We start from the raw sequence: 26,926 nt of genomic DNA on the forward strand, positions 1-26,926 counted from the left end.
ATCATCATGTTCCCAATCCACCAAATAGACCAGAGTAATTAATGCAGCCTCATACTCTTATTATTTAATAATAAACAGACTGTCTTTACCTTTCAATGTCGGTGTTAATGTAATTGCATGCGTTTTTCTTTGTTTTATATGTTCTTCTAACCCAAGCCTCTAATCCTACCATTTCATTCTCTAATCATTAACCAATCCTCCGAATTAAGTGTACACATACTCAATAAACCACTTGACACACCCTTTATTGCATTGTGTCAATGTACAAATACAGTAGACTATAAAATCTATGTATTCACAAAAAGATACAACAGACCTTAATTCATAGCCTTGACTAAGCTTCATTAAGTCCATGATTCAGAAAAAGTGTTGTTAAAACAGAGGTAGGCTAGACCACAACAATACAAAAACAGGGCTTAATCTGCAAGGTGATTTCTTTAACCCAACACCTTTCCTATCTGTAGAATGCATCATTTAGGCGCTACTTCGGTTGTGAGTATTTTTATTTTCAAAAGCTGAAAAGCTACGCTGTTTTTTTTCTGTTCAGTTCTGTTTTAGAAGTTGCTGGGCCTTAAAGGGACTATGCAGGTTTTTTAGCTTAATTGACCTTAACTTAACAGTTTCAAAAAGTCATTGGAATGGTTATATGACTTTTTCTAGGGTAAATGGTGGCCGTCTCACAGGCGCTAGGGGGAAGCAAGCTGAAAAAACAGCCTTGCAACTGTCTCAGACACAGAAAGTCTTGCGATGTAACAAATTGTTTTACTGCACTACACACATACAGTACATGCCAGGCACCGGCTAGAACAAGGTAGCGATGGAGTTTCTCAGTCATTCGTCATGGCAGAGCCAGCGAAAAGAAGCAGAAAACGAGTAAATCATTGTCGGAGGAACAGAGAAAGAGGAAACTGCAGACTGACTGATTGAGGAGTCGTAAAATATATACTCCGAAGCTGTAGGGGGAGCTCTGCAGAAAAATCTGCGAGCAAAAAGAGAGAAAACAGTGAAGAAATTGCCAAAACTGCATTGCGGGGCTTTAATTAATTCAGGAGGCAGGAAGTGGAACAGACTACATTGTTTGCCCAGAGCAACAATTTCAGTGATGGCCATCAGAAAACACAGCAAAGAATTTGATAAATAAAACATCACTTAATTATGACACATTATTCCTAACTGTTTAAAATAGGAGCAGTCAATAAGGTAATTACCTTGACAGAATAAATAAGACTGTGGACGAAAATACCACAAGGCTCTTAGAAATAAAATATTTGGTCTTGCGTAAAGTAGTAAATTCTCGGGGTGAGTGAAATCCCTGGCTTGTGTCCCTTCCCTTTCCTATACATAACCAATGAAGAGAAATACCATGTCGATACCAGGTGCAACTTTTCACTTTCTCATCAGAGCCTATGAATATGTGTATATATATATATATATATATATATATATATATATATATATATATATATATATATATATATATATATATATATATATATATAAAAATAAAAGAGGTGCAGATGGTAAAGAGGTGACCTCAGAAATCTGAGGCACAGCGATTTTTAAAATGGGATAGGATTCCCATCACTTCAAACATACTACATGAGTCCTTTAATTATAGTACTTCACACCTATAGTAGTAACACACCTATGAGGTGAAATTAATAAAAAATAAATAACAGTTCATTTCCTGTTCAGGGCTTTCTGTTCAGCCATGGGCTTCAACACGTAGTCTCTGTACATTGAATAGATGACACCTAAAGAGATATAAAAAAAGAAACTTTACAGCATAAGTTGAATGGGAAGAGGCAAACAGACTCACAAATACTCACGTTTGTGCCATACCTATCGTCATTGCTCCAACAACAAAGCCCTGGGCTGCTACACGCATATGAATAAGGTGCACCGACATCTTGGTGTTGCCACGGCTTTTCAGTCGGAAGAGTCCATAACCCACAATAGCGACAAATCCAGCCATTCCTATTGTGAAAGGAAAAAATAAGTATTGTTGCTTATTTATTTGAACAGTTTTATGATTATGAGAACTAGACTCTATGGCATAGTCTGCAGTAACTGTGTTGGTTTAATAACAGTAGTAGGCCTACAGATTAAATAAGAAAATTATATATTTATTAATTACCTGCAGGAACAAATGGATTTTCTTTTGCTTTACGCATAAACTTGGACTCGTACTCATCATACTCCACTGCAGACATCTTGACTGAAGGGTGAGTTCAGTGGGCCTATTTAGATCTTGAAAGAGAAATAACCACAGAAATCAATAAATTAAAAAGGTGAGACAATTGTCAGCCTAAGACCATTGTAATGCTTTACCATGCAAGTAGACTGCAGCCTAACAGCCTAGACCAGGGATTCCCAAACTGGTACGTGTACCACCAGTGGTACATGAGCTGCCACTAGGGGGTATGCGAGATGAAAAAGGGAATGTCGGAAAGGTGTTGAAAATGATGGATTCATTAATAATCTAAATTAGGCTAATTTATAAATAATAAATAATTTCGAATCGGGTTATAATGATATGGTAACGTAAAAAATAAGGTAGGCTACATGATTTCCTGCCACAGAATATCTGGCGCGTTAGTTTCTTGGAAGCTAGGTTAGGTAGAAGGCTACGCAAACATGGAAGACTGTCTAAAAACAGGGACACTGTCCAAAAGGCATAATTAAAGCGATGGAAGGGTAACCTGACCCTAGTCAGATGAATGTCATTCCGCTTAGCTCCGCCTAGCTTCACTCACATCCATCTGGGACCTCTTCCATTGAGAGTGATTTCTCCAACCAACTTTATGGTTTAGCCAATGAGGACGTAGGGCGGGAGTTTCATAGATGTGACATAGCGTAGAAGCGACTGGCTTATTCAATCATATGCAAGCATTTTTTGATTAGGCCCAGCCTTCTGAAGCAACACTTCAATGGATCGGTTCCAGATGGATGAGTGGAGCTAGGCGGAGCGAAATTCATCTGGCTATTGCCAGGTTAATGGAAGGGAAAGCGAGAGAAACAGAGCAGGAGACATAACATGTAACGATGGGATGGAATGGGGGCAAAATGATGAGGATGGAGGTGGAGCGTAGGGGGATAAAAGAAAAGTACAAGACAGAAAAGACTGCGCGAAGAAAACGAAAGTATGATGAGGCATATAGGCCTAGGCTTCACGTGGATTGGGAGACTGCCCAAAGCCACAGTGTGTGGTTTGCAGTGAGCTATCTAACCAGTTTAATGTTGCTCTCCACAATGTTTTTTTAGCGTGAGCTCATAGACCAGTTGCACATTTTGATTTTGTTATTTTTTTTTATCGTGTATGGCGGCTAATTAAACATGATGTCCGGAATGCGTCAATAGAATGTGTTACTTTTTTATGTGTCGGATGGTGGGAGTAGCCTACGCGAGCCGAGTCAGGATGTAGGCCTAAATGGTCCGCGGGGGGGAAAAAAAAGTTTAGGAACCGCTTGCCCATAGACTATGTAACGCCATGTCCCTCAATTGCATAACGATGAAGCGGCCTCACATGACTACACTAACCGTGTTTGGGCTAGTGAATGAAGCATCCATGCGCTAGTCTAGATTCGCATTTGGTTTGTTAAAACTGTAGACAATAGATCATAACTCGTTTAGGCTGTTTCAATCTGTTTCGAAAACACTTGCACTGACATCAATTTAGCCTAAGGTCAAACAAATGTGACATCACAAAATTAGCGCTCTGAAAAGTCTAACTTTAGCCATACTTCTAGGAATCTTAATACATAAAACCTTTAGCTAGTCTTAGTGCGCTAGAACCGACACTTAACCGATTAACATTATTTACGTCCAGAAACTACTTTCAGTGTGACAGACACCATTCATTTTTAGGGTGCGTGATCGGCTATCTCTCCCCTACATAGCCTATCCTTCGGTCACCCAAATCAAACGCGTATCAGGCTACAACATTCAACCGTAGCCCACCTAAACTTAATCTAGTAAAAACTTGAACAGAACGAGCCATACTGGTCCATACTCACCAGCTATTAAAGGTGACTCGATTCACGTGCGAGAACAGCAGTCATCTGAATCAGCAGGGCAGTTAAGAAAGTAGAGGGGAAGTCCTTCGTGACTGATGACGTTGCACTGACGTAGGGAATACATTTCCGAAGAGTCTTTTGTGTCCTGTCATGACAAAGTTCGAAGATAACATCACTCCAATAGACCTGTTTTCTCATTATGTAGAATATTCATTCAGATAAATTGAATTATTAAACAGTTTTTTCCCTGTGAATAAGGGATGCCACTATTTTGAGCTAACTCAATTTCCCAAAATGCCACGTTAGCACAAGCTCCAAAAATGTGGTAACCGGAGAGCTCCTGCAGACTGCTCTGATGTAACGGGGATCAGCTGTGTTCTATAACAGAATGTGACTGGCGGACCTTGGATTCAATAGGATCATGCCCTATCAGCACTGTAACAACATTTGATCACTGAATGAACGATTTGCATAGGCCTATTCATATCAAAGCCTATTAGCAAATTGGCCAGTTAAAATGAATGTGGTAATGATCTTTCATGATAGTTTATTTTTTTCGATTTTAACTTTCTTCTAACCATTTTTGCCCATATAAGGAGACCCGGGTGTTAATTGAAGCTAACTACCAAGGGCCTTTTCACAGTTCCTTTTAAAAGAACCGAACTCAGTCCACTAAAAGGGGACCAGAAAGAGGAGGGGACCAGGCGAGATACCAAAAACAAAAGGGACTCAGTTCATTTTGTATTCACATTGTGAGACTCAGAACTCTTTCTGGTGAACTTCAGCTCTGATGGGGCCTCGGTGTTCTTCATGTTCACACTATACCTGCAGGTTTCAGACCTGCGTTGGATTATGGACTATGTAGGCTAGTTGCTCTGGGTTAGTTATGTATTTTCATCATCATTCATTATCAGGTTGAAATGATTATCACAACCTGTAATTGGTGTGGTGATTTTGTTTAATTTTTTTCTGAAATATAAATATTATAATATATTTTCAGAATGAATTCTGATCTAAAGTTATTGCAAAGATGCAAAGATCCTCCTCGAACTATCAGTCATGGTAGGCCCGCCGGCGCCCCAACTGTTGCTATGTCCAACCAATTTCTGATAGGCCTAAGTGCAAGTTTCCAAGTTTTGAAAATGTAGGCCTATGACAAATCCACGTTTTGGTTGATTTGACCATCAGTTAACTTCAAAACATGCACCTTACTTTGGATAGCAGGGTTTCCGTTGTCCGGTAGGCTAATTACCGGACATTGGCTGGAAAAAAAATGAAATGTCCGACAAAATTAAATCTCTCCGGTCAAATTGTCCGATTGAAATTGGCTAATAAACCCGTCCCCCTAATGCAATCTGAATTTGAGAATAAGCCTTAAAATGTAAGCCTAAGCAATCCGTCCTCTGGCTATGTTATTAAATGTACAGGCTCTACCGTTTGAAAGCTATCAACACCAAAGAACTTTCCCTCTGTCGCACGCACGCTATTTGTTTATCCAGCACCGGCTTTGCAAATAACGATGTCCACAGACAAGGTAGAATATGTTGCACGATTTATGGAAGTAGGCTACGATGTATTGCGACATCAGATGCAAGTCAAATGTGTAGTTTCTTATGTCTCATTCCATCGAACTACAGACCCGCTACCCAATCTGCAAACTTAGTGCGGTTATAGCCGATAGAGGGCCGCAAAGCGAATGTAGAAGTGCCGTTCACCCTGTTACAAGTTGATGAACCACTGAAACGATTTTGGAAACATTATTTTAAGGTACAAAAAACTCTTTGGTGTTGCTTTAAACAACACGCATATGCTGCATTTCAAATAAACATTTCAAATAGGAAGCGCACGCATGCTAAACAACGAACAAATGAGTGAGGGGGTTCAAACATGGCCAGGCCCAGGCAGACTAGCCTAAAAGTTTTTTCAGAGGCCAGACGCGATGGATGATGATAAAATGGTAACGCCTGAAGCCTCAGATGTCTGGTCAACTCCACCACCACCAGATAAAAAGCAGAAGTGTCGGGCGTATCTGTCGGAATCATGACGTTGGAAGTGGAGTTGCGGGGTTGCGGCCTCTCCAAGACTGTCATTCTCCGTGTACGCTGGACATGCAACATGTGTTCTGTACCCAAAGCATACAGTAGGCCTAAGCTTTCTATGTCTATGATCTGCAGGGTTACGGCCTCCTCGACGAGGAGATTGCTGGTCCGCGCACAATTAAACGGTATCATTGAACCGCGGACCGAAAGAAAAAGAAACTAAACATTTCCCAGAATAGGAAACATTTCTTAATTTATTGTTATCAAATAAATTATAGCCTTGGTGTGAGCGCTCATTCTTGTGTTTGCGCATCTGTGCAAGTTAAACAGTGGAACCACTGGAGATAACAACGAGCAGCAACAAACAACGTGTAGCCTTTTTAAATCAATGAACGAAGCGGACTCTTGCTGTTAATGAAAACATAAAGCCTACTGGCTGGATCTTGTTAGGCATGTTTACATAAGTTAGGCTAATGAACATGTTGCATTCTATTCAGCCTGATTATGTCATTCTTTAAGCTACATAGCCTGTCTCCAGTTTTCCTCAACTTGACTAATTAAGAAGCAATAATATGATGTTTGACCGGCATATCATCAAAATGTCCGGAAAACGAAACCATTTTTTTCTAGCGGAAACTCTGTTGGATAGACAATAGCAATATATCATAGGAGATATTAATGTCAAAAATCTAGGCTGGAATATCTCAACATATGGCACCTCCGATATTTTTCTAAAGACGTCAAATAGCCCTTTATAGTTACAAAATGATAAAGAGCATTTTGATGGCTCATAACCTCATAACAAGACTAACAGTGAGCCCGTTTGGCAGGTGATCAATGATAACTGGTGATATTTGCATACAATCAGTGAATATTGAACAAGGCCCTGCCTACTTCTTAAGAGTGCTCGGCTCTGCCTCCGTCCCTGGAGTGCCAGAGGTTCACATTTTCACAAAGTCAAGTCAAGTAAACTATATAGCGAATTTCATACACAGAGGTCATTCAATGTCTTTTACATACATACAAGCAAAAAGAATAGCTTATAAAAGCATAGAAGGCCAAAGAATAATTAAAAATTAAAGAATAAAAGAAAAGAAATAAAACATGCAAGGTACATAAAAGCATAAGGGCAATAGTTTAAAAGTGTTTAAGAAGTAATAATTAAAACACATAAAAATGTCAATAGTTTAAAAGTGTTTAAACGGTAATAATTAAAACACATAAAAAAACAACATAGAATGATTATACTAGTCAAGCACCAGTGAACAGCACTCTATGGAGATTCTTGAAGTAGTCCCAAACTGTGCGCACATATATTTCCTTTCAGGGCCAAAAGCCTCGATAGTCCCCCTCGTGGAGTATCAACAGTCAAAATAGTTAACACTCAGAGTTTCAGAGAAACCCGATAGAGCTGTGACTTTTGAGCCATAGAGAACAAGTTGTTACACACTGACTATGCCCGATCTGTCTATTCTGTTAGAATGACAGGACAGCTTCACAGAATCCCCCTTTGCCCAACTAAGGCCTAGTCCACACGTACCAAACCGATCTTTTTTTCCTCCGTCTTCCCTGGAACCATATCAAGAATATTTGCGTCCAAACGGATCCATCTCAACACGACTCAACATGTTACTTCATACCCCAGGCCTATAGGTGGCACTGTGTCTTTACAGAAATTCACCAAAACTTGCAAAACTTGCGCTTTAAAAACAGACAGAATAGGCTACGGCGAAATGGCTAGTGCAAGGAAACCAGAATTGTTTGTGTGGACTGATGGTGAACTGTCAACTGTAGCCAACTGTAAAACTAATAAACTTTATTTTACGGTTTGTGAAGGGTGCAGTCCCGTCCTTTATTTGGCTAACGCAGGTAGGCCTACTAATCACCTTGACTTTCTTTGGTTGTAGGATAGTCTGTGATTCACATTAGTTTTGGCTATCACCGCAATTAGGCTACTAAGGCTTACCCAAGTTCAAGGCTATTCTGTCGCCACATTTATAATATTGCTATAAAACCTTCGTTAGTAACAGTCAATACTTTTTGCCTGCATCAAATCGCATTCGCATTCATTGTGCTACCATCGGCTTAACGTGAGTTCTAAAAAAGCGTCTTTGTATGCTTATATCTGATTTCAATTTCGACTGTGAATGCATGTATATATGTTGTAAGACATGTAAAATAAATGAATGACACTGGCACTACGCACAAATTAATGTAGCCTAAACTTTCCAATCGCGACTTTCCTAATAACTTAAGTTCTCTCCGCCACTGACAGTAGCTAGAATGCATAAAAAAACACCCGGAAAAACAGTGTTCAGTCCACCAAGTCATAAGCTATCGGCGCCATGAAAGCATCAGTTGTGATATTTATCTTGGACGGAGTGTAATCGTAGGTAATGTCATGTATGAAAACTAATATTGTTAGGCAATACTATAAGTGCAAGTCCAGGGCAGCTGAGGTGTGGCGATGACATCATCGATACGCCAAGCAGGATGTCTTGGTTTCGCTGTCTAAACGAACTCAAACGGGCTACGGCTTCAGATTTCTCCACTCTGGGACCAGGCATTCACAGTCGAGCATTCACTATCGGCGCTGCGCAGCATCAGTTGTGATATTTATCTTAACGGAGTGTAATCGTAGGTAATGTCATGTATGAAAACTAATATTGTTAGGCAATACTATAAGTGCAAGTCCAGGGCAGCTGAGGTGTGGCGATGACATCATCGATATGCAAGCAGGATGTGCGGTTTCGCTGTCTAAACGAACTCAAACGGGCTACGGCTTCAGATTTCTCCACTCTGGGACCAGGTTTCAGAAAAGTGCGGTTTCGGGCAGTGCGTTTACAGGATTCGTTTGGACGCTTGGCCAAGACGAAGCAAAACCTCTGCGTTTAACCTAAAAAGCGTCTCCGTGTGGACAGGGCCTAAGGATAGCATAGTACTACAAGGAACAATAGTGCACCCCGAAGAGTACTTAAATGGACATGTAGCCTATGAGACAAAATAATGGATATAGCTGAAAACATAACCAATTTATGTCTAATACATGTCCATTTAAGCATTAGGCCTATCCACAAAAAATACAACACATGCTGTATGAACGGAAAAAATAAAACAAAACAATGCACAAGACATGTAGCTGAGATTTGGACCTCAGGTGTCATGGACAGAAAATCTGACGTATTCACTCCTACATAGCCTACAATACCCTGGGGGTATGTGAAGGCACTCCAGGGGGTACGTGAGATAGAAGTCGAATGACGCAAAGTGCGTCAAAAAACACACCCTTTCTTCTCTGTTAAATTGCTCAGCAACTGTTCATAGCAGCGAGAAGCCTTTATCGTGTGACAGAGCAGAAGTGGGGCTTTCCAACGAGACCACGCACTTGTCTGTACGTTAAAGTATGAAGATTAAAAAAATGAAATTAAATCAAATTGCATCATATTTACTGTCTCTGCGTTCACCTGCGCACCCATTACTCTCGTTTGTATTACTCGCGAACCCGTGAACGCATATATAAGGAGCAGTGGCGCAAAAAGTGGGTATGCGCTATATCGCGGCGATAGGGCGAAAGCACCGGGCGCAAAGCCGATGGTAAAAATAATAATAATATATTTGGTATATTCTATATGTAGCTACTGTTGTACGTTTCTAAATCATTTCTGCATTTCCTCAATGTTAAATAACATTTTAGAGGACTAACAGGCTATAGTAGGTGCCCTATCATAAGATTCCATCATAGAAAACATAGAAAAGGGAGTGGGGGCGCCGTGAGCGCTGAGTGAGCAGGTACGAGTAGTGAGTTTTCGTCTATGAAAGATGGATACAGCAAAAAAACCTGTCGGGGGCTAAACATAGAAAAAGAAAGAGGGAAAATGAGATGGCATGTCAAGGGATGCGACAGTAGTTAAATAAGTGGATGGTGAAAAGCAACAGGTAGGATTTAAAGTATGACGTCTGTGCTTGGAGGCTTGCAAATATTCATGTTAACAGACTAGCGTTTGCTAAGCATATGCCGATTGAAACATTAACCTATTCCATTAAGATAGCTAGGTGGCTACCATGCTCATACTGAACTTTTAATGGCAAACTGCAAACAGAAATGTCACGCTAGCAAAAACTCATTACATGTTTCCATTTCCTAACAATCCTAATATTAATAGCTTAATATTGTGCTGATAATGTGGCAAACAAAGGCTAGAGCTGGATCAGCCTTATCCTTTGTGAGCAACAGCTGGCAAAAGGACGTTATGAGAACCGTTTAGACTCTTAAAGTGACAATGCTTCAAGTTCAAATTGGCAGAATTTCTTAAAAAATAATAATTTACACTAATAAATTCTGTAAATTATTGGCCTTTTGTTTTACTTTAGTTGTTTGTGTGTGTGTTTTTTTTTTTTTGGCCAATTTGTTGTTGCATTTGTTGTTATTGCCTCAAAAAATGGGTAGCTGCGCCCCTGATAAGGAGACACAGGGCTATCCATTGATATCAAGCATGTCGATCCTTCTGCCTTATGAAAACAGACGAAGTGAGTGAAAAATAATAATGTTATGTACAAAAACCAACTGCACACCCATTACTCTCGTTTGAATTACTCGCGGACCTGTGATCGAATATGCCACACATGTCAGATGACAGAGACAGAACTATCATTTGATACCATACATTCTTCTGGGTTATAAAAAAGACGATGTGACAGCAAAATAATAACTTCATATATCTCGACTTACCTCACGTTTTTGTCTGTTTTTGTGGCAAAGCATGTTTATATTTCCAATGCTATTGTGTGTTTCTCTATGGCACAGAATGTTCATAATCCGGTTTTGAGATCCTAGTAAATTCCTGCATGGCGTTCAATTCAAGGCTCACATTGCATCCCAATTTGTTTGACAAAGAAACACCTTTTTTGCCTTTTAGTCAGGGGGCCTATGTCTATGTTGGACTGTCTTTAGGGGTCATTGAACATGGAGAAAAATTATGTCTCATTTTTTTTTTTTACCTGTTTCAACCCTATTTTTCTGAAATTGTATATTTCACTGTAATTAACACCATACATTTCACCTAAATCACTGGTTATGTTGAAAAAAGTTCACAAAACAGTTATTTTCAACAGTATGATTGTATGTCAGTATTATGATTGTTATGTCAAACAATTAGAGATAAGATCAGTAACCAATCAGTTTCACCAAATACACATATTCAATTGCTGAAAGATAGCGAAAACGTAGCAGAATCACAGATGAGACCTCAAACAACATTTAATTAATTTACATACACAACATATTAGACCTTACCTCCACAATTTCCTCATCAAAATCTACAACTAGTCTATTAGACCCTATTCCTACTCACCTTCTTAAGACTGCTCTCTCCTTCCTGGATAATACTTTGCTCCAGATTATAAATAATTCAATGCTATCAGGGCATGTACCACAGTCGTTTAAGACATCTGTTATTAAGCCATCCCTCACAAAACCTAGCCTTGTCCCTAACAACCTGGCCAACTATATATAGACCCATATCAAATCTCCCTTTCATGTTAAAATACTAGAAAAAATAGTGTCCAAACAAATTGGTGCCTTCTTACATATGAACAAAGTTCAGGAATATCAGTCTGGCTTCAGAGCTCACCACAGTACTGAACCAGCATTAGTTAAAGTTTTTAATGACCTCTTCATTGTCGCTGATAATGGATATGTATCAATACTGGTCCTCCTGGACCTCAGCGCTGCCTTTGACACCATAGACCATGACATACTACTTCATAGGCTTGCAAATTTGATAGGCATCAAAGACTCAGCACTCACTTGGTTTAGATCATACCTTCCTAACCGTCGACAATGCGTACAGGTCGATAATAAACCATCTACCCAGACTATGGTAAAATATGGAGTGTCTCAAGGCTCAGTACTGAGGCCCCTGCTATTTTCTCTTTATATGCTTCCCCTAGGCTCTGAAATTAGGAAAAATGGCATTAATTTCCATTCTTATTCAGATGATACATCACCATACCTTTCCATAATACCTGATGAATTAACCCTGTTAGCCAAACTTGACACATGTATAAGATATATAAAGACATGGATGACAAATAATGTCCTGCTTTTGAACTCAGATAAAACAGAAGTCATGGTTTCAGGTTGTAAAAAGATGAGGGATGTCCTATCCACATCACAGGCTACATATAGTGATCTTCCACTGACCTCGTCCACAAGTGTTTAAAATCTAGGAGTTATAATTGACCAGGACCTTTCACTAAATAATCACATAAAACAGATCACCAAAACTTCATTTTACCATTTAAGAAACATTTCAAAGATAAGGAAGTCCTTATCCTTGCCAGATACCGAGCAATTAATCCATGCTTTTGTCACCCCAAGGATAGACTATTGCAATGCTCTATACACTGGCTGTAATAATACCTGTCTAAAGAGCTTACAGCTTATACAAAATGCAACTGCTCGCACACTCACTAGGACCAAAAAATATGAACATATTTCCCCCATCCTAGCATCTTTACACTGACTACCTGTTAAAAGTCGCATTGACTTCAAAATATTACTATATATTAATATATTATTAAGAGGACACCTCATGAAGACTGCTGTCTGCTTCTGACAGAAGAAGCACTTATCTATGCTGGCAGCAGCTGCTGCTGAACAAGTGTACAAAGTCCCTCTAGATGGACTTGATGCAGTTGCAGGTGTTGCTGCAGATTCAAAAGATGGTCTACCACGTCTTTTCTGAAGACACCGAATCCTGCCTGCTTCACATGATTTCTGGTAGTGAATCTTAGCATGCTGCAGATGCTCACTGTTACAGGTGGATTTGTAGCAGTCCCTGTGCCAAACTGCTTTGTTCTGTTGTAAAATAACTGCACTGTAACATTGTAATCGTTGGCTGATCTGTGCTCACCATCTCCATATTCTCCTCTCTCATTGACAAAAACAAGAAATTTGGCATGTCTCTAGTGATGGGTCATTCACCAGTCCACACATATCTGCCACTGGATACATAGCCAAACATCTGTTTCTTTTGCTGTAGAGAATGTGTGCCATTACCTGACTAACAGAAAGACACACCTCAGAATATAACCTAACTAGACTGTGCCACCATCAACTATGAAAGTGTGTTTGCTCAAATGTAGAAGGCTAGAAGGTCACTAATATCACCAACCATGAAGAACAGAGCACTATGTGCTTCAGGTTATTTGATATTCTAAATTCTATAACTGCCAGCTATCAACAGCCAACTGTCATTGTGTCTCTCTTTCTCTCTCTTACACAAACACACACACACACACACACACACACACACACACACACACACACACACACACACACACACACACACACACACCTGTCTGTTTGTCTATCTGATCCTTTTACCCTTTTTTTCTTTACACTTACATAGGCTACTGAAGGCCTTACAGACTTCAACTGGTACTAGCTATGTAAAAGTCTATTAAACTTGATTTAAAAGAGATCTCTGCACTTTGTGCTCTGAATGGGTGTAGACAAGAACTGTCAGAGCAGGCTAGGCCTACACTCAAGCACACTAATAGGCATTAATTGATAGTATTGATATTGAAGTATTATTTTTTAAGTGGACAATTTTGAGCATTTTAGGCACGATTTCTTGTTAAAGAAATCAATCACCAGTCTAAAAATGTTTTATAATGTTGTATTGTTTATGTAGTCCACTTTTGCACACTACCTTGTAGAATATCTTTGCTTTTTGTCACCAACCCCTATGCTACAATACCAGCAATGTGAGGTTTATGGACAAAACACCAAATTTGACCTTTTCTGAATTTGACCTTCGATTTGGGTCCTTCAGAACCTTAAAGAAAATGGAGACATGTTTTATTTTACTCTTAAGAACCCCTAGAACAAAAATATAATACACAAGTCCCCAAATTAGACACATAGGCCCCCCTACTATTTACTTTGTTCATGGCAACGCAGTAAAAAGTTGTAGAGAATCATGAGTGCAGAGAGGCACACACACGTAAACTCGGGTCAAGTCAGGTCAGATCAGTTCGTGTTTCAGATATGGAGCGCAGAAAGGTCATTTTTAATCACTAAATAAAAAAATGGCATTTATTTCTGTAAGGCGCACACCACATATGTCTGTAAATTGCTCAACCCCAGAGAATCCCTCCACTGTGGCAATGACATTGCCAGATTCAGGACAGTCTGCCCTACACACACATGAAATGCATGTAGAGCTATGAGCTTGCTGTGGTGAGATACATGTCAAAATATAAGATTTTTTATAATACGCTTTTTATATTTTAATTCTTTAAAAATCAAAATAAAATCAATGCTAGTACTAATACATGAAATTATGGCAGATCTGGATAGCCTAGACTCTGCCAGAAAAAATACAATATATAATATGTGTGTGTGGCACTTACAATGACCAGAATAAATCCTTATGAATAAAGGTAGTGAAAATGCCCTAAAAAAAAAAAAAAAGGGTTAAAATATACATATATTTAAAAAATAGAATCCATACAAAAATACTTAAAAATATATATAAAAAAATAAATATTTCAGGAAAATATAAGTTGTATGTGTATGTGTTTATTAGTTCCAAAGTTTAATAAATTAGACACTGATGGCACAGTGCTCTGTTTTAAGTATTTTTTTCTCAACTAAAAATGCTTTGCGTGGTTAGGGGGTACTTGGCTGAAAACATATTTCACAGGGGGTACATCACTGAAAAAAGGTTGAGAACCACTGGCCTACACCGCTACACTATACATTGCCGAAATGAAATTATGATTTTCGTCTTCCGCTTCACATACCAAAACCTAAGTGATGTAAAACAAACTGGCATGACCCCAATTAACACTTTATTTCTTTTGGAGGGTAAGCCTATCTCAGCATTTCAATCTCTTTAAACCTGTGCCACAAGTCAACTGATTGTAATTGTGCTTAATTTCATTAAATCCATATTAGGGCATGTCTGTCTTGACCCAGAATCACAATTTTGTCCCGTTTCAATACTCTCTATACTCTACTCTACTTTCAATTATTGCTGCAGCCCACAGAGCCTAAATTTGACACTTGCAAGGCCATCTACAGGTTAGGGCTACTTTGCTCGTTCAGCAGCCTGGTGCAAAACATTCACTTAGGCTAGCCTACTTAGATGTAGCCTATTGCTGTAATAAATATAGGCTAGATCTTGGTGTCGGTTGACAAAAAAGCTGTCACAAGAGAAAATATGCATTGATTTAACGTGAAGACTGTAGGCTACACAGAGAGAGAGAGAGAGAGAGAGAGAGAGAGAGAGAGAGAGAGAGAGAGAGAGAGAGAGAGAGAGAGAGAGAGAGAGAGAGAGAGAGAGAACAGTGAGTTCACTTCTGTTTGATTGATTTGGTGGCACTACTGGTAAAAGCTGTGTGTGAATTACTGTTCAAGGTTTGCAGTTTTAGTGAGTGGTTCCAGGCCCACAAGTGACTTTCATATGATTGCAGCATTATAATCACAATGTGTGTTTCTGCCCCCAAAAATGAACAACGTCTGAAGTTGAGTCATGCCAGTTTGTTGTAGATTAACTGTTTTGGTATGTGAGGCAAAGATTAATCTAGACTGCCTTGTTCAAGGCGTCCATCCCGTGTTTGCTCATGTCATGGGCTATAAGGGATCATGTATAGAATGCCGGTCATTATTGGAAAAATAAGTCCCGGTGCACAGCGGAGGGGTATTGTTCTGCCCTGAAGACCAACCCATAATGATCGGCGTTCTATACATTATCCCACTTATTACACGGCTACTTGCCAAAACGAAACAATAAACTCCCCACGATATGACTATTTAGTCTACATAGCCTAGGCTATAGCCTATTTGTTACCGTTCATCGTGGCTTTTGCTGAGAAACAAATAGTTCGCTACAACACACAACAAACTTGAATCAAACATTCTTTAGAACACAGCTGACCAAACTGTCTGCTTTTCACTTTTGAATGAAGTTCCAGTAGTTGCGGAGTGATATGAAAGACCTGAATTAGAAGCACAAACTTCGTTGCCATTGACAGCGGTCATTATTTTTTTCAGAGGTCCTCTAGTCGAAAATAATGACCACTAGAACTTTGGGAAATCCCATTCAAGTCAATGGAGCGTTCTACTTAACACCAGTTAACTAGGACATGGATATCAGTAGGCTAGTAGGGTACTAATCTGTCAGCTTTTCGTGGTGTAGTGGTATCAGTGCTGATTTAGTAGAATACTTTTCCTCCGCGCGACTCATGTTCGAAACCCAGCAAAACCTTTAGATAGATAGATAGATAGATAGATAGATAGATAGATAGATAGATAGATACTTTATTGATCCCCAGGGGAAATTCAAGACTTTTCAAGACTTTACTTTGAGACTTCCCTGCAGTTCACACAGCATTTTGTGTGGATAATGCTTAAGTGGACATGCATTAAGGCCCCAGCTGTGGCGCGGCTGGCTGGGGCACCTGCACTGTGCGCTGGCGACCCGGGCTCGATTCCCGCCCCGTGGTCCTTTCCGGATCCCACCCCGACTCTCTCTCTCCCACTCACTTCCTGTCATGTCAAATTAAAGGCATAAAAACCCCCCCAAAAAAAAAAAAGTGGACATGCATTAAATATGAACCGGTGATGTTCACATGTTTTCGGCAAGATCTTTCTTCATATTCTGTTGCTCACTGTATAGTAGCCTTCCTGAAAATGTGAACCTCCGCCACTCAAGGAGCAGAGGCAGAGCAGAGAGCTGTCAACAAATAGGCAGGGCCTTGGTGATCAAATATCATCACTTAACATGATCACCAGCCAAACTGGACTTCTGGAATTTGATTAGATAGGCTAACTAAACAAATGGTATACAACAATTATTGCTACAAGAGAGTATAGCCTACATGCAGTTTTAGCTGATTAGAGGTCAGGAACAATTCAGCTGATGTGACTGACGTTGACTAAATGGGGCCTTAGACAGCCTACCTTCACATCTTTATTGTACGCCGAATGTCAATACATTTAATTTAAAACTGAGGAGCATGTTTCTTGATGAAACTATGGAGTTTCAGCCAGAGCCATATAAAAGAAAGTTGCGAGTCTGCGACACTCATTGATGTCGCCGCCATGCGATCAAATGTTCTAAAAAACCTGTATTTCTGGATGTTGATGGGCGTAATAATAATATGGGGTTTTTTCATGACAGTTATACTGGTAGTGAGTGTCTGGGGTTGTGTCTGGGCTGAAGTGCCAGTAGAGGAAACATAGAAAAGAACAATACTTGACAGACAGAAACATTTTATTCCAATCTTTGAGGGACTGGTTCTTCTCAGTATCTGATTCCTTCTCCAATTCTGCGCAATAATGCAGGACTCCATGTGTATTTCCATGGGGCTATTGCTACAGTGGGCTAAACTGGCTTTGGACCAGTGTAAGCTATAAGTCGTGTGAGTAGTGCGGAAGACATTTTACCTAAATATCTATAAATACTGAGTCTGAGAGAAGGTTTGTCTTTGTTGTTAGTAGTTTATTCATTTCTGCAGCAAGGTCTCATATGCATCAGACAATCTGGATACAGAGACAAAGTCTGTGCACCAAAGAGACAATCACTTGTTTCTCACACTCACATTGTATCATTGTGTCATTACACTTCCTTGCACACACACACACACACGCACACACACACACACACACACTTTTAGTCCAATGAGTTGGAACATTAGGTTTAGGAACTAAGGACATTTAAAACTAGGTTAAGAACATTTCTCTTGACACACAGCATGATTTGTCATCTGCACACAAGTAACAGGAACAGAAGTATCAAATAAAAATAACACTATGAACTAGGTTAAGTCCAGTAACCCCAGAGATGCTTTCTTTTCCGCGACGGAAAAAAAAAAAAAATAGCGAAGACAAGCGGGCAGAGCCTGGCTGGGTGATGCAGAGACATGCAATTGCGTCATGGAAGCCTAGTCAGATACTTTCTAATGAGAAGACACAGCACTCAAAAAACCCTCCATAAAAATGCATGGGGTTAGTTTGTAACGGCAATATGGCAGTTGTCTACACCTATCCCACCCATTCCGCGGCAAAACGTCAACATCTGAATACATTGAGCCAATCATGTGGTGTGCTGTGAAGACATTGTGCCGATCATGTGTTGTGATCTCGCCGCTAGAGCAAGGTCGGTGTTGTGAAGCCTTACTTCTGCCGAAATAGATGCCCGATAAGTGCCCAAAAAGCGTTGCAATGTGGTCGCAGAGTGGAGGGACTTGCCTAAAAGGACTTTGGCCTGCATGAGAAACTAAATAAATCACACATCAATCACGGCCAAGATTGTTGCCACCCGACTAAGTGGATCGCGTTAATCATCATGATTAATTTTGAAATACGTAATTAACACAATTAACGCATGTTTTCCTATGTGTTTTCCTATTTCCTTTGTGGGGGGCTGATGTCGTTTAACGGAAGCTGCAAAACCTGAAGCCACAAGCCTAAGAGTTTATTTTACTGTCTATGGAGTTAGCTGAAGATGGAAAGGAATCATGAGGAGGTTCTAGGCAAAAAGTTTCAGTTTAAAAAGTTCCCTGATGTTAAAAGCACAGTGATCATGCACAGTGTAGGGCACGAGACAGAGGAGGGACCAACATTTAGTCAACTAGATGTATCGCAGAGCGGTACAAAATATGACCGCTGCCCAGTCCAGCACATTTTTTCCACAAAAATAAGTCACACTTGTCAAATTGTGTTCCTTTCCTACTTTGTTCCTTTTTTGTGTGTTTGTAATAGAGTGTGTGCAGAGTGTGTGGTTGTTTTTGTGTATATGTGTTTTGTGTGTGTTTTTTTGTGTGTGTGTGTGTGTCTTTATGTATGTGTACATAAATAAAGCAAATCAGGGAACCACTTACTCTTTGCGATAATTGCCATGGGATCTTTAACAACCATGGTGAGTCAGGACCTCAATTTAACATTCATGCTAAGGAAAACATCTCCTGCAGTACAGTGTCCCTGTCACTGCAATAGGACATTGGGATTGATATTTGTTTGGTGGCTTTTGACCACAGGGAAGAGTGCCACCTGCTGGCCAGCCACCAACACCACTTTCAGCAGGAACCTACTCTTTCAAGGAGGTTTCTTATCCAAGTACTAACTAAGCCTGCTTAGCTTCAGTAATTCAGCAAAGTCAGGGTATCTGCTGGTCTGGCTGCTGGCTAAAAACAAAAGGTGAAAGGCATATATGATTCTAACCGTCTCACTGAATGGAATGGAATTCCCCCGAACTTGGCGTGCATTCAGTGCATTCATAATGATCCTACATCCAATTTTGTGCAGTTTTGACCGTGTTAGGTCACAGATACCTGCGATTACAACACCTCATTTTTACTTTTTTGTTTTTAACTAGGTGGCGCTATACATTAAATGAGTGGTTATGGAATGGGTTGACATGGCCCCTTAAGATCAACATACAAAAAATAGGTGGTCCTCCTAAACCCTACGGTTCTCGAGATATTCACAGAAAACTGTGTCCGCCCTACCCTCCTTTCACGGATCCAGTCCAGCGGGGGTCTACAGATGAAAATTAAAAACAATGGTTCCATGCTATCCTTGTGGGGCTACATGCCCACCAAGTTTCGTGTACCCCGGTCTTTCAGTGTCCCAGGAATCCTTGACGGAAAATTGCCCATGCGAAAAAAAAAAAAAAAAAAACCTATATGACCTCCGATTCGCTGCGCGGCGGTCATAATAAATAGCTTTACTGCAAACTGCTTTTCACTCTTGTTAGAGAACGTTTACAATGTCAAAATGCACCAAAAGATGCATTAGGCCTACATAAAGTTACATAAATATGATACTTTTTTCGGGTCTTCTCCATTAAGATCCAATTAGGATCCAACTTGAACATAGGCTATACTACTCCATTAAATTGAGAAGGTGTCTGAGCGCGCACGAAAGGGAGAGAAAACGAGTGGCAGATTCCAGCTGGCTTGTTAATGATTATTGATATCTCCTTTTAAATATAAGAAATGTATAAAAGGAAATCATGAAGGCAACAAAGACGAGGTTAGAGGAGATTGCGGATTTATCCGGTTCCCACTACTGGTGAAAGCCAGGGCACTTTGACATAGGCTGCACTCACTGTGATTTGGAAAATGGACAAGAATATGATGAGTTGTCTTTGCCTTTTTGTAACGGAACTGGTGAAGTCTTCAATAATTTGTTTACATGAAGCACATGATATTATGCCGATTGAAACACATTCCACTCAGCTAGCTAGGTGGCTACTGGCTACCAGGCTCATAATTCACTCAATCAAATTTTTACTCATCCTTACAGTGGACGCTGCAATTTGGAAAAACAATATATATTTGCAGCTGTGCTGAGTATCATGTATCTATCCGTTTTGTACAGACTACATAGGTATGCACATGCATATATTACACAGGTATGCGCATGCATATATCGTAAAATATTTCAAGGCAGAAACATTGAACATATTTTAATCTGTATTTAGATTAGATTGATGTGTTAAAATTATGATTGATAGTTTAATAATGACATTATTAAGTGAAGAGTACCTGATGACTCAGGACTTTAAAAGATTGGGACTTGGACTCGACTTGGCTTTGATGTGACTTGGACTTGGACTCTACTTGCCCTTCTCTGTCTTTACTTGGGACTTGACTTGGACTTGACTGCTAAGACATAGGACTTACTTGTGATTTGGTCCCACCTCTGATGCCAACCATATTTTTGCAATGCCTTTTGGGTGTTAGGAATTGTCCAAAAGATGTGCTACCTAAAAGCTCGCTCTTATGTGTTATACAAAATTGCAAAGGAGTCAATTAAAAATGATTAACACACATCCATTATTGAAATTACTTGCAGATATGGACACTAACTCCGAATTCAAGGACAAGGTCAAGAACCTTAAAAAGTATGACATTTTGATGATGGTTTTTCCCCCCTACTTTCAAGTCTCTTGTCAATATTCCACCACTGCCATCAGCTACTTCATTGTCAGCAGATGACTTTTCATTGTCAGCAGATGACATTTTTCACTGAAGAAGTTGCTAAAATAAGTGCTCAGTTTGATGAGGCCATAAGGAAGGCTTTGCCCTGTGTTGGCATGTCATTGTTGGACTCTTTATCTCCTCTTAATGAAGAAGAGGTTTCTCTACTTCAGCGAAGGGGTCCAATAACATGCCCTTTGGATCCTGTCCTGTCTACTCTTCTGCAGTCTAAAGTACCTGCTGTTCTGCCGGCAGTCACGCATGATTTTAATACTTCACTTAGTTCTGGAATAGTTTAAACATGCATGGGTTATGCCTTTACTAGAGAAAGAGATATTCATATTTAGTATGAACCAGATTTTTTTGTTGTGGTTGCAACCGGACTCAGTGCAAAAGACCTATGATTGACAGCTCGCCACGGTCAAAGTTCCTTTAAGCGGGGTTCACATTGCACGTGCAAACGGCAGCGCTGTCCTATGGAACACATTATTCTATTGACCATGTTGAACTTTGACCGCAGCACGCTGTATATCATAGGTCTTTTGCACTGACCCCGGTGGCAACCACAACAAAAATCTTTAGGACATAACCTCAACCAACAACCTAGCAGCGAGCGAAGCGCATGCTGTGTGCAATGTGAAGTCCTCTTTAAGGATATTTCAGCCTGGATGAAGGATCGGTATACCTTCAACTTAATCTCCCAAAACTTTTGGTGTTTCCAGCTAAAACAGCTATTCCCCAACAGATTAACATCCAGCTTGACTCACCTTCACTGACCCCAACTAGATCGGCACGTAACTTGGGCGTCATAATTGATGACCGACTTAATTTCTCTGAGCATTAAGCCTCAATTGCAAAATCATGTCGGTTTCTCCTTTATAACAGGAAGATCCGACCTTATCAGACACAAGATTCTACACAACTTCTTGTACAGGCCATGGTTATCTCCAAACTGGAGTTACTGGACTATTGTATTTCACTGTAAGACTGCCTGCTTGTAACAAAATTACAACTAATTCAGAATGCTGCAGCATACCTGGTCTTCAATCAGCCAAAGAGGACACATGTAACTCATCTCCTAGTTACTCTCCATTGGCTCCCTATAGTGGCCAGAATAAAATGTAAATGTCTTACGTTGGCCTATAGGACACTTACTGGATCTGCTCCATGCTATGTCAATGTTATTATCCAGCTGTACATCCCCAACCGCCCACTGCGGTCTTCTGATGAGCGTCTGCTGCTGACCAGCCATAAATGCTAGGTCAAATTCAAGACTCTTTTCCTCAGTGGTTCCTCGTTGGTGGAATGAGTTGCCCAGTGCTCTCCATTCCCGTGATAGTTTTGGGTTTTTCAAGAGGGGTCTAAAGACATATCTGTTCAGCATGCAATTAAAGTCAAAGTCAAAGTCTGCTTTATTGTCAATTTCTTCACATGTCAAGACATACAAAGAGATTGAAAGTACGTTTCTCACTATCCCACAGTGGAGACAAGACATAATTTTACCAATTAAGTCCACAGACAAACATAACGTTCAAGTAAACAATAAAAAGTAAATAAGAAGGAACATACAATGAATAAATAAGAGCAGCAAAATTGGGTTGAAATTGTGCAATTGTGCATAGACAGTCAATATAGTAGTGCAAAGTCAGGCCAATAAATGGCTGAGGTAGTTCTGTTTGACCTAGTGGTAGTAAGCAAGTGGAATAGTGGTGCAAGTTATGTAAGAGCAGCAGAAGTGTGTTGTGTTTTCAGGACAACAGGACAACAACAACTTTGCAAAGTTGCAAAGTGTGCAAGTGTACAAGTGGAGTAGTGCAAGGCAGCCATTGTGGGTCCAAAAGTCCAGGATGTTATGTAGCTGAGGGTGGAGGGGGGAGAGAGTTCAGCATCCTTACAGCTTGGTGTATGAAGCTGTTGGTGAGTCTGGTAGTGCGGGAGCGCAGGCTTCTGTACCTCTTCCCAGAGGGCAGTAGATCAAACAGATTGTGAGTGGGGTGACTTGCATCACTCACAATTTTGGTCGCCTTGCGGGTGAGGTGGGTGGTGTAAATGTCCTTCAGGGGGGAGTGAAGCACCAATAATCCTTCCAGCTGTGTTCACTATGCTGCAGGGCTTTCCTGTTGTATTCAGTGCAGCTTCCGCCCCACACAGCGATACAGCTGGAGAGGATGCTCTCAATGGTGCCTCGGTAGAATGTGGTCATGATGGCTGGTGGAGCACTTGCTCGCCTGAGTTTCCTTAGGAAGTACAGGCGGCGCTGAGCTCTCTTAAGCCAGTGATGCAGTGTTGGTGGTCCAGGAGAGGTCTTCACTGATGTGCACCCCAGGAATTTGGTGCTGCTCGCTCTCTCCACCACAGCACCGTCGATGGTCAGTGGCAGGTGTTGGGTGTGACCTCTCCGGAAGTCAACAACAATCTCTTTGGTCTTGCTGACGTTCAGCAGGAGGTTGTTGTCCCTGCACCACGTGGTCAGATGGTCGACCTCCAACCTGTATTGAGTCTCGTCGCCCTTAGTGATGAGACCCACCAGAGTTGTGTCGTCAGCAAATTTCACTATGTGATTGTTGCTGTAGGTTGCAGTGCAGTCATGCGTCAGCAGGGTGAAGAGCAGCGGACTGAGCACGCAGCCTTGGGGGCCCCTGTGCTCAGTGTGATGCTGCTTGAGGTATTGTTGCCAACACGTTACTACTTGGGGCCTCTGACAGAGGAAGTCCAGTAGCCAGTTGCAGAGGTAGGTACTGAGTCCCAGTTTGTCAAGTTTGCAGATGAGTTGTTGTGGTATTATGGTGTTGAATGCAGAACTGAAGTCTATAAACAGCAATCTCACATATGAGTCTCTTTTTTCCAGGTGGGTGAGGGCTGGGTGGAGGGCAGAGCAGATTGCATCCTCTGTAGACCGCTTGGCTCGGTATGCAAACTGGAAGGGGTCCAGGGTGGGGGGGGAGAATGGCTTTGATATGTGACATGACAAGCCGCTCAAAGCACTTCATGATGATGGGTGTCAGTGCCACAGGGCGGTAGTCATTGAAGCAGGATGGAGCAGTTTTCTTCGGCACAGGTATGATGGTGGCAGCTTTGAAACATGATGGGACGATGGCTTGCTTCAGGGAAGTGTTAAAGATGTCTGTGAAGACATCCTTAAGCTCCCCTGCGCAGTCCTTCAGCGCCGCGACCTGGGATGTTGTCTGGACCTGTTGCCTTCACGGGTGTTGATAGCAGCAAGTGTCCTCTTCACGCTGTCGGCAGAGAGGCACAGGGGCTGCTCATGTAGAGGGGGGATGGGTCTTCTGTGGGCAGGTGCTGTTTTGTGCTTCAAAGCGAGCAAAGAAGCGGTTCAGGTTGTTGAGCAGAGGGATGTTGCTCTCACAGCTCTGTGGCGGGGCTTGTAGTCCGTGAGGGCCTGAATGCCCTGCCATAGGCTTTGTGCGTTCCTGCTGTCTTTGAAGTGGGTGGTTATCTTGTGAGTGTATTCCTTTTTGCTTCCTTGATGCCACGGGACAGGTTGGCTCTCGCTGTTTTCATGCCAGCTTCATCCCCAGCTCTGTAGGCTTTGTCTCTGGCCCTCAGCAGCCTGAGGACATCTCCTGTTAGCCATGGCTTCCAGTTAGCCCGAGTGATGATGTCTTTGTGTGGGTCACATCATCGATGCACTTGGTGATGTAAGAGGTTACAGTGTCTGTATACTCCTCTATGTCTGTCCGGTTGTTGTAAGTGGCTGCCTGCTTAAACATTTCCCAGTCTGTTGTGTCAAAGCAGTCTTGAAGAGCATCGGAGGCTCCCTCAGGCCACACTTTTACCTGCTTACGAACCAGTTTGTTCGCTTTTACCCTTTGTCTGTATGCGGGCATTAGCATAACAGTGATATGGTCTGAAAGTCCAATGTGGGGGAGGGGGGTGGCTTTGTATGCCCCTTTGTGTGTAGTGTAGACCAAGTCCAGGATGTTATCTCCTCTTGTTGGAAAATCAACATGCTGGTGTAGCTTTGGAAGGACAGTTTTGAGATCAGCATGGTTAAAATCTCCAGTGAAGATGGTGAAACCGTCTGGGTGTGCCGTCTGTTGTTCACTGACAGCCTGGTACAGTTCACTAAGAGCCGCGTTCTTATCGCTGTTGTTGTTGGTGGTAGCGGGATGTATACTGCGACTAGCAGAATCGCAGTAATTTCCCTTGGCAGGTAAAAGGGCGGCACTTTATGATCATAAACTCTGCCAGTGGTGAGCAGTGTTTGCATACTACTACAGTGTCCGGCACCATTAAAGTCACGGATGTAAACACAGATTCCTCCTCCTCGTGATTTACCTCCCTTTACAATGGCCCTGTCTGCTCGATAGCATGCTAGCTGCTCCAGTTGTACAGCAGAGTCGGAATGTTGTCATTTAACCAAGTCTCAGTGAAGACGAGCACACAGCAGTTACTTACTGTCGGTTCGTTGATCTCAGCAGTCGTATGTGATCCATTTTGTTGTCCAGTGATCGTTACATTTGCCAGGAGAATGGGCGGTATGGCTGGGCGAGTTAGGCTGGCCGCTAGCCTGGCCGGACGCCTCAGCTTTGCCCCTCTTCTGCTTCCTCGCACACCGCTTCCGGCGCTTTCTTTCGGGGGAGGAGTAGCAGGCGAGTCGGTGTTGTTGCAGGCGGGTAGTAGTCCGAGTTCCTTTAAGCGTCTCTGTTGCAAAGTCCAGAACGGCTGCAAAACTTGCTTTTGCAGATGTCAATTAAAACTGCCTGCTGTACTTGTAGTGCGGCGTAGTAAGGCAGAGGCGAACCGCGTAAAACTTTTCGACAAACACTTTTAAGCGAACAAAACACCGTGCGGTTGGGACAGAGAGGTCGCCTGCGTGTTAATGCGCGCCGCCATCTTGGAAAGAATTATCACTGAACTATCACTATTCATCTACGACAAAGTAAACTCGGTTTTGCATTCTATGACCCCTTTAATTAAGTGGTTCTAATGAGTTATTATGACCACCGCGCAGCGAAGCGGCAGTCATATAGGTTTACTCAGATTTAGTCAGTCACTGAAAGACCGGGGTACACAAAACTTGGTGGGCATGTAGCCCCACATGGATAGCATGGAACCATTGTTTTTCGTTTTCATCTGTAGCCCCCCCGCTGGACTGGACCCCCCGAAAGGAGGGTAGAGCAGACATAGTTTTCTGTGAATATCTTGAGAACCGTAGGGCCTAGGATGACCAATTTTTTCCGTATGTTTGCCTCCAGGGGTCATGTTAACCCATTCCATGTGTACACATGTGCATAAACAGATACACACGCACACACATACATTTACAGTAATCATACGTATGACACACAGTAGACATATGTACGCATGCATGCACATGCACAAACACACATACGCAGGCAAACACACAAGCACGCACATACACACACACACACACCCACACACATAAACATAAACTTACATACTTACGCACATACACGCACACATGCACACAATTCAAGAATTTTTCCCGTCATCTACTTCCTGAATTTTTGGTCAACGATACCCGGGACACCGAACCACCAGGGTACATGAAATTTGGTGGGTATGTAGCCCCACTAGACTTTTACGGAAAACTTTTGTTACCACCCCTGCTGGGCCCCCCGAACCGCAAAAAAAAACAGTTTTTCCTAAATAACTACCTGAACCGTGGCACTGAGGATGAAGAATCTTTTATGGTATGTTGGTCTCAAGGGCCCACATCAACCTGGCCCATAATCACTCATTTGTGATTTGCACCCCCTCCCCCCCCCCGGTAAAAAATTAAAATGCAATATTATTCTGCTTTAATCGCCCCTATCTTCAGTTAAGATGTTCAGAACTGCACCAAATTTTATGTGTATGATTGACCTGGCATTCTCTGGGGGTATGCCA

General features: G+C 41.5%; 1 protein-coding gene and 1 pseudogene across 1 annotated transcript; one reads left to right on the plus strand and one right to left on the minus strand.

Annotated features, from left to right (window-relative positions):
- Window positions 1–1,481: 1,481 nt before the first annotated feature.
- higd1a (HIG1 hypoxia inducible domain family, member 1A) lies at window positions 1,482–4,258 on the minus strand. The gene is made up of 4 exons (XM_048240797.1): window positions 4,017–4,258; window positions 2,138–2,250; window positions 1,843–1,977; window positions 1,482–1,754 (listed from the first exon to the last, which is right to left on the minus strand). The coding sequence occupies exons 2-4, from the start codon at window positions 2,211–2,213 to the stop codon at window positions 1,681–1,683; spliced, it is 285 nt and encodes a 94-aa protein (XP_048096754.1). The 5' UTR covers window positions 2,214–2,250; window positions 4,017–4,258; the 3' UTR covers window positions 1,482–1,680.
- LOC125303192 lies at window positions 3,046–12,609 on the plus strand (annotated as a pseudogene).
- The last annotated feature ends 14,317 nt before the right edge of the window (window positions 12,610–26,926 follow it).

Source organism: Alosa alosa, chromosome 1, assembly GCF_017589495.1.
Source record: "Alosa alosa isolate M-15738 ecotype Scorff River chromosome 1, AALO_Geno_1.1, whole genome shotgun sequence".
NCBI lineage: Eukaryota > Metazoa > Chordata > Actinopteri > Clupeiformes > Clupeidae > Alosa > Alosa alosa.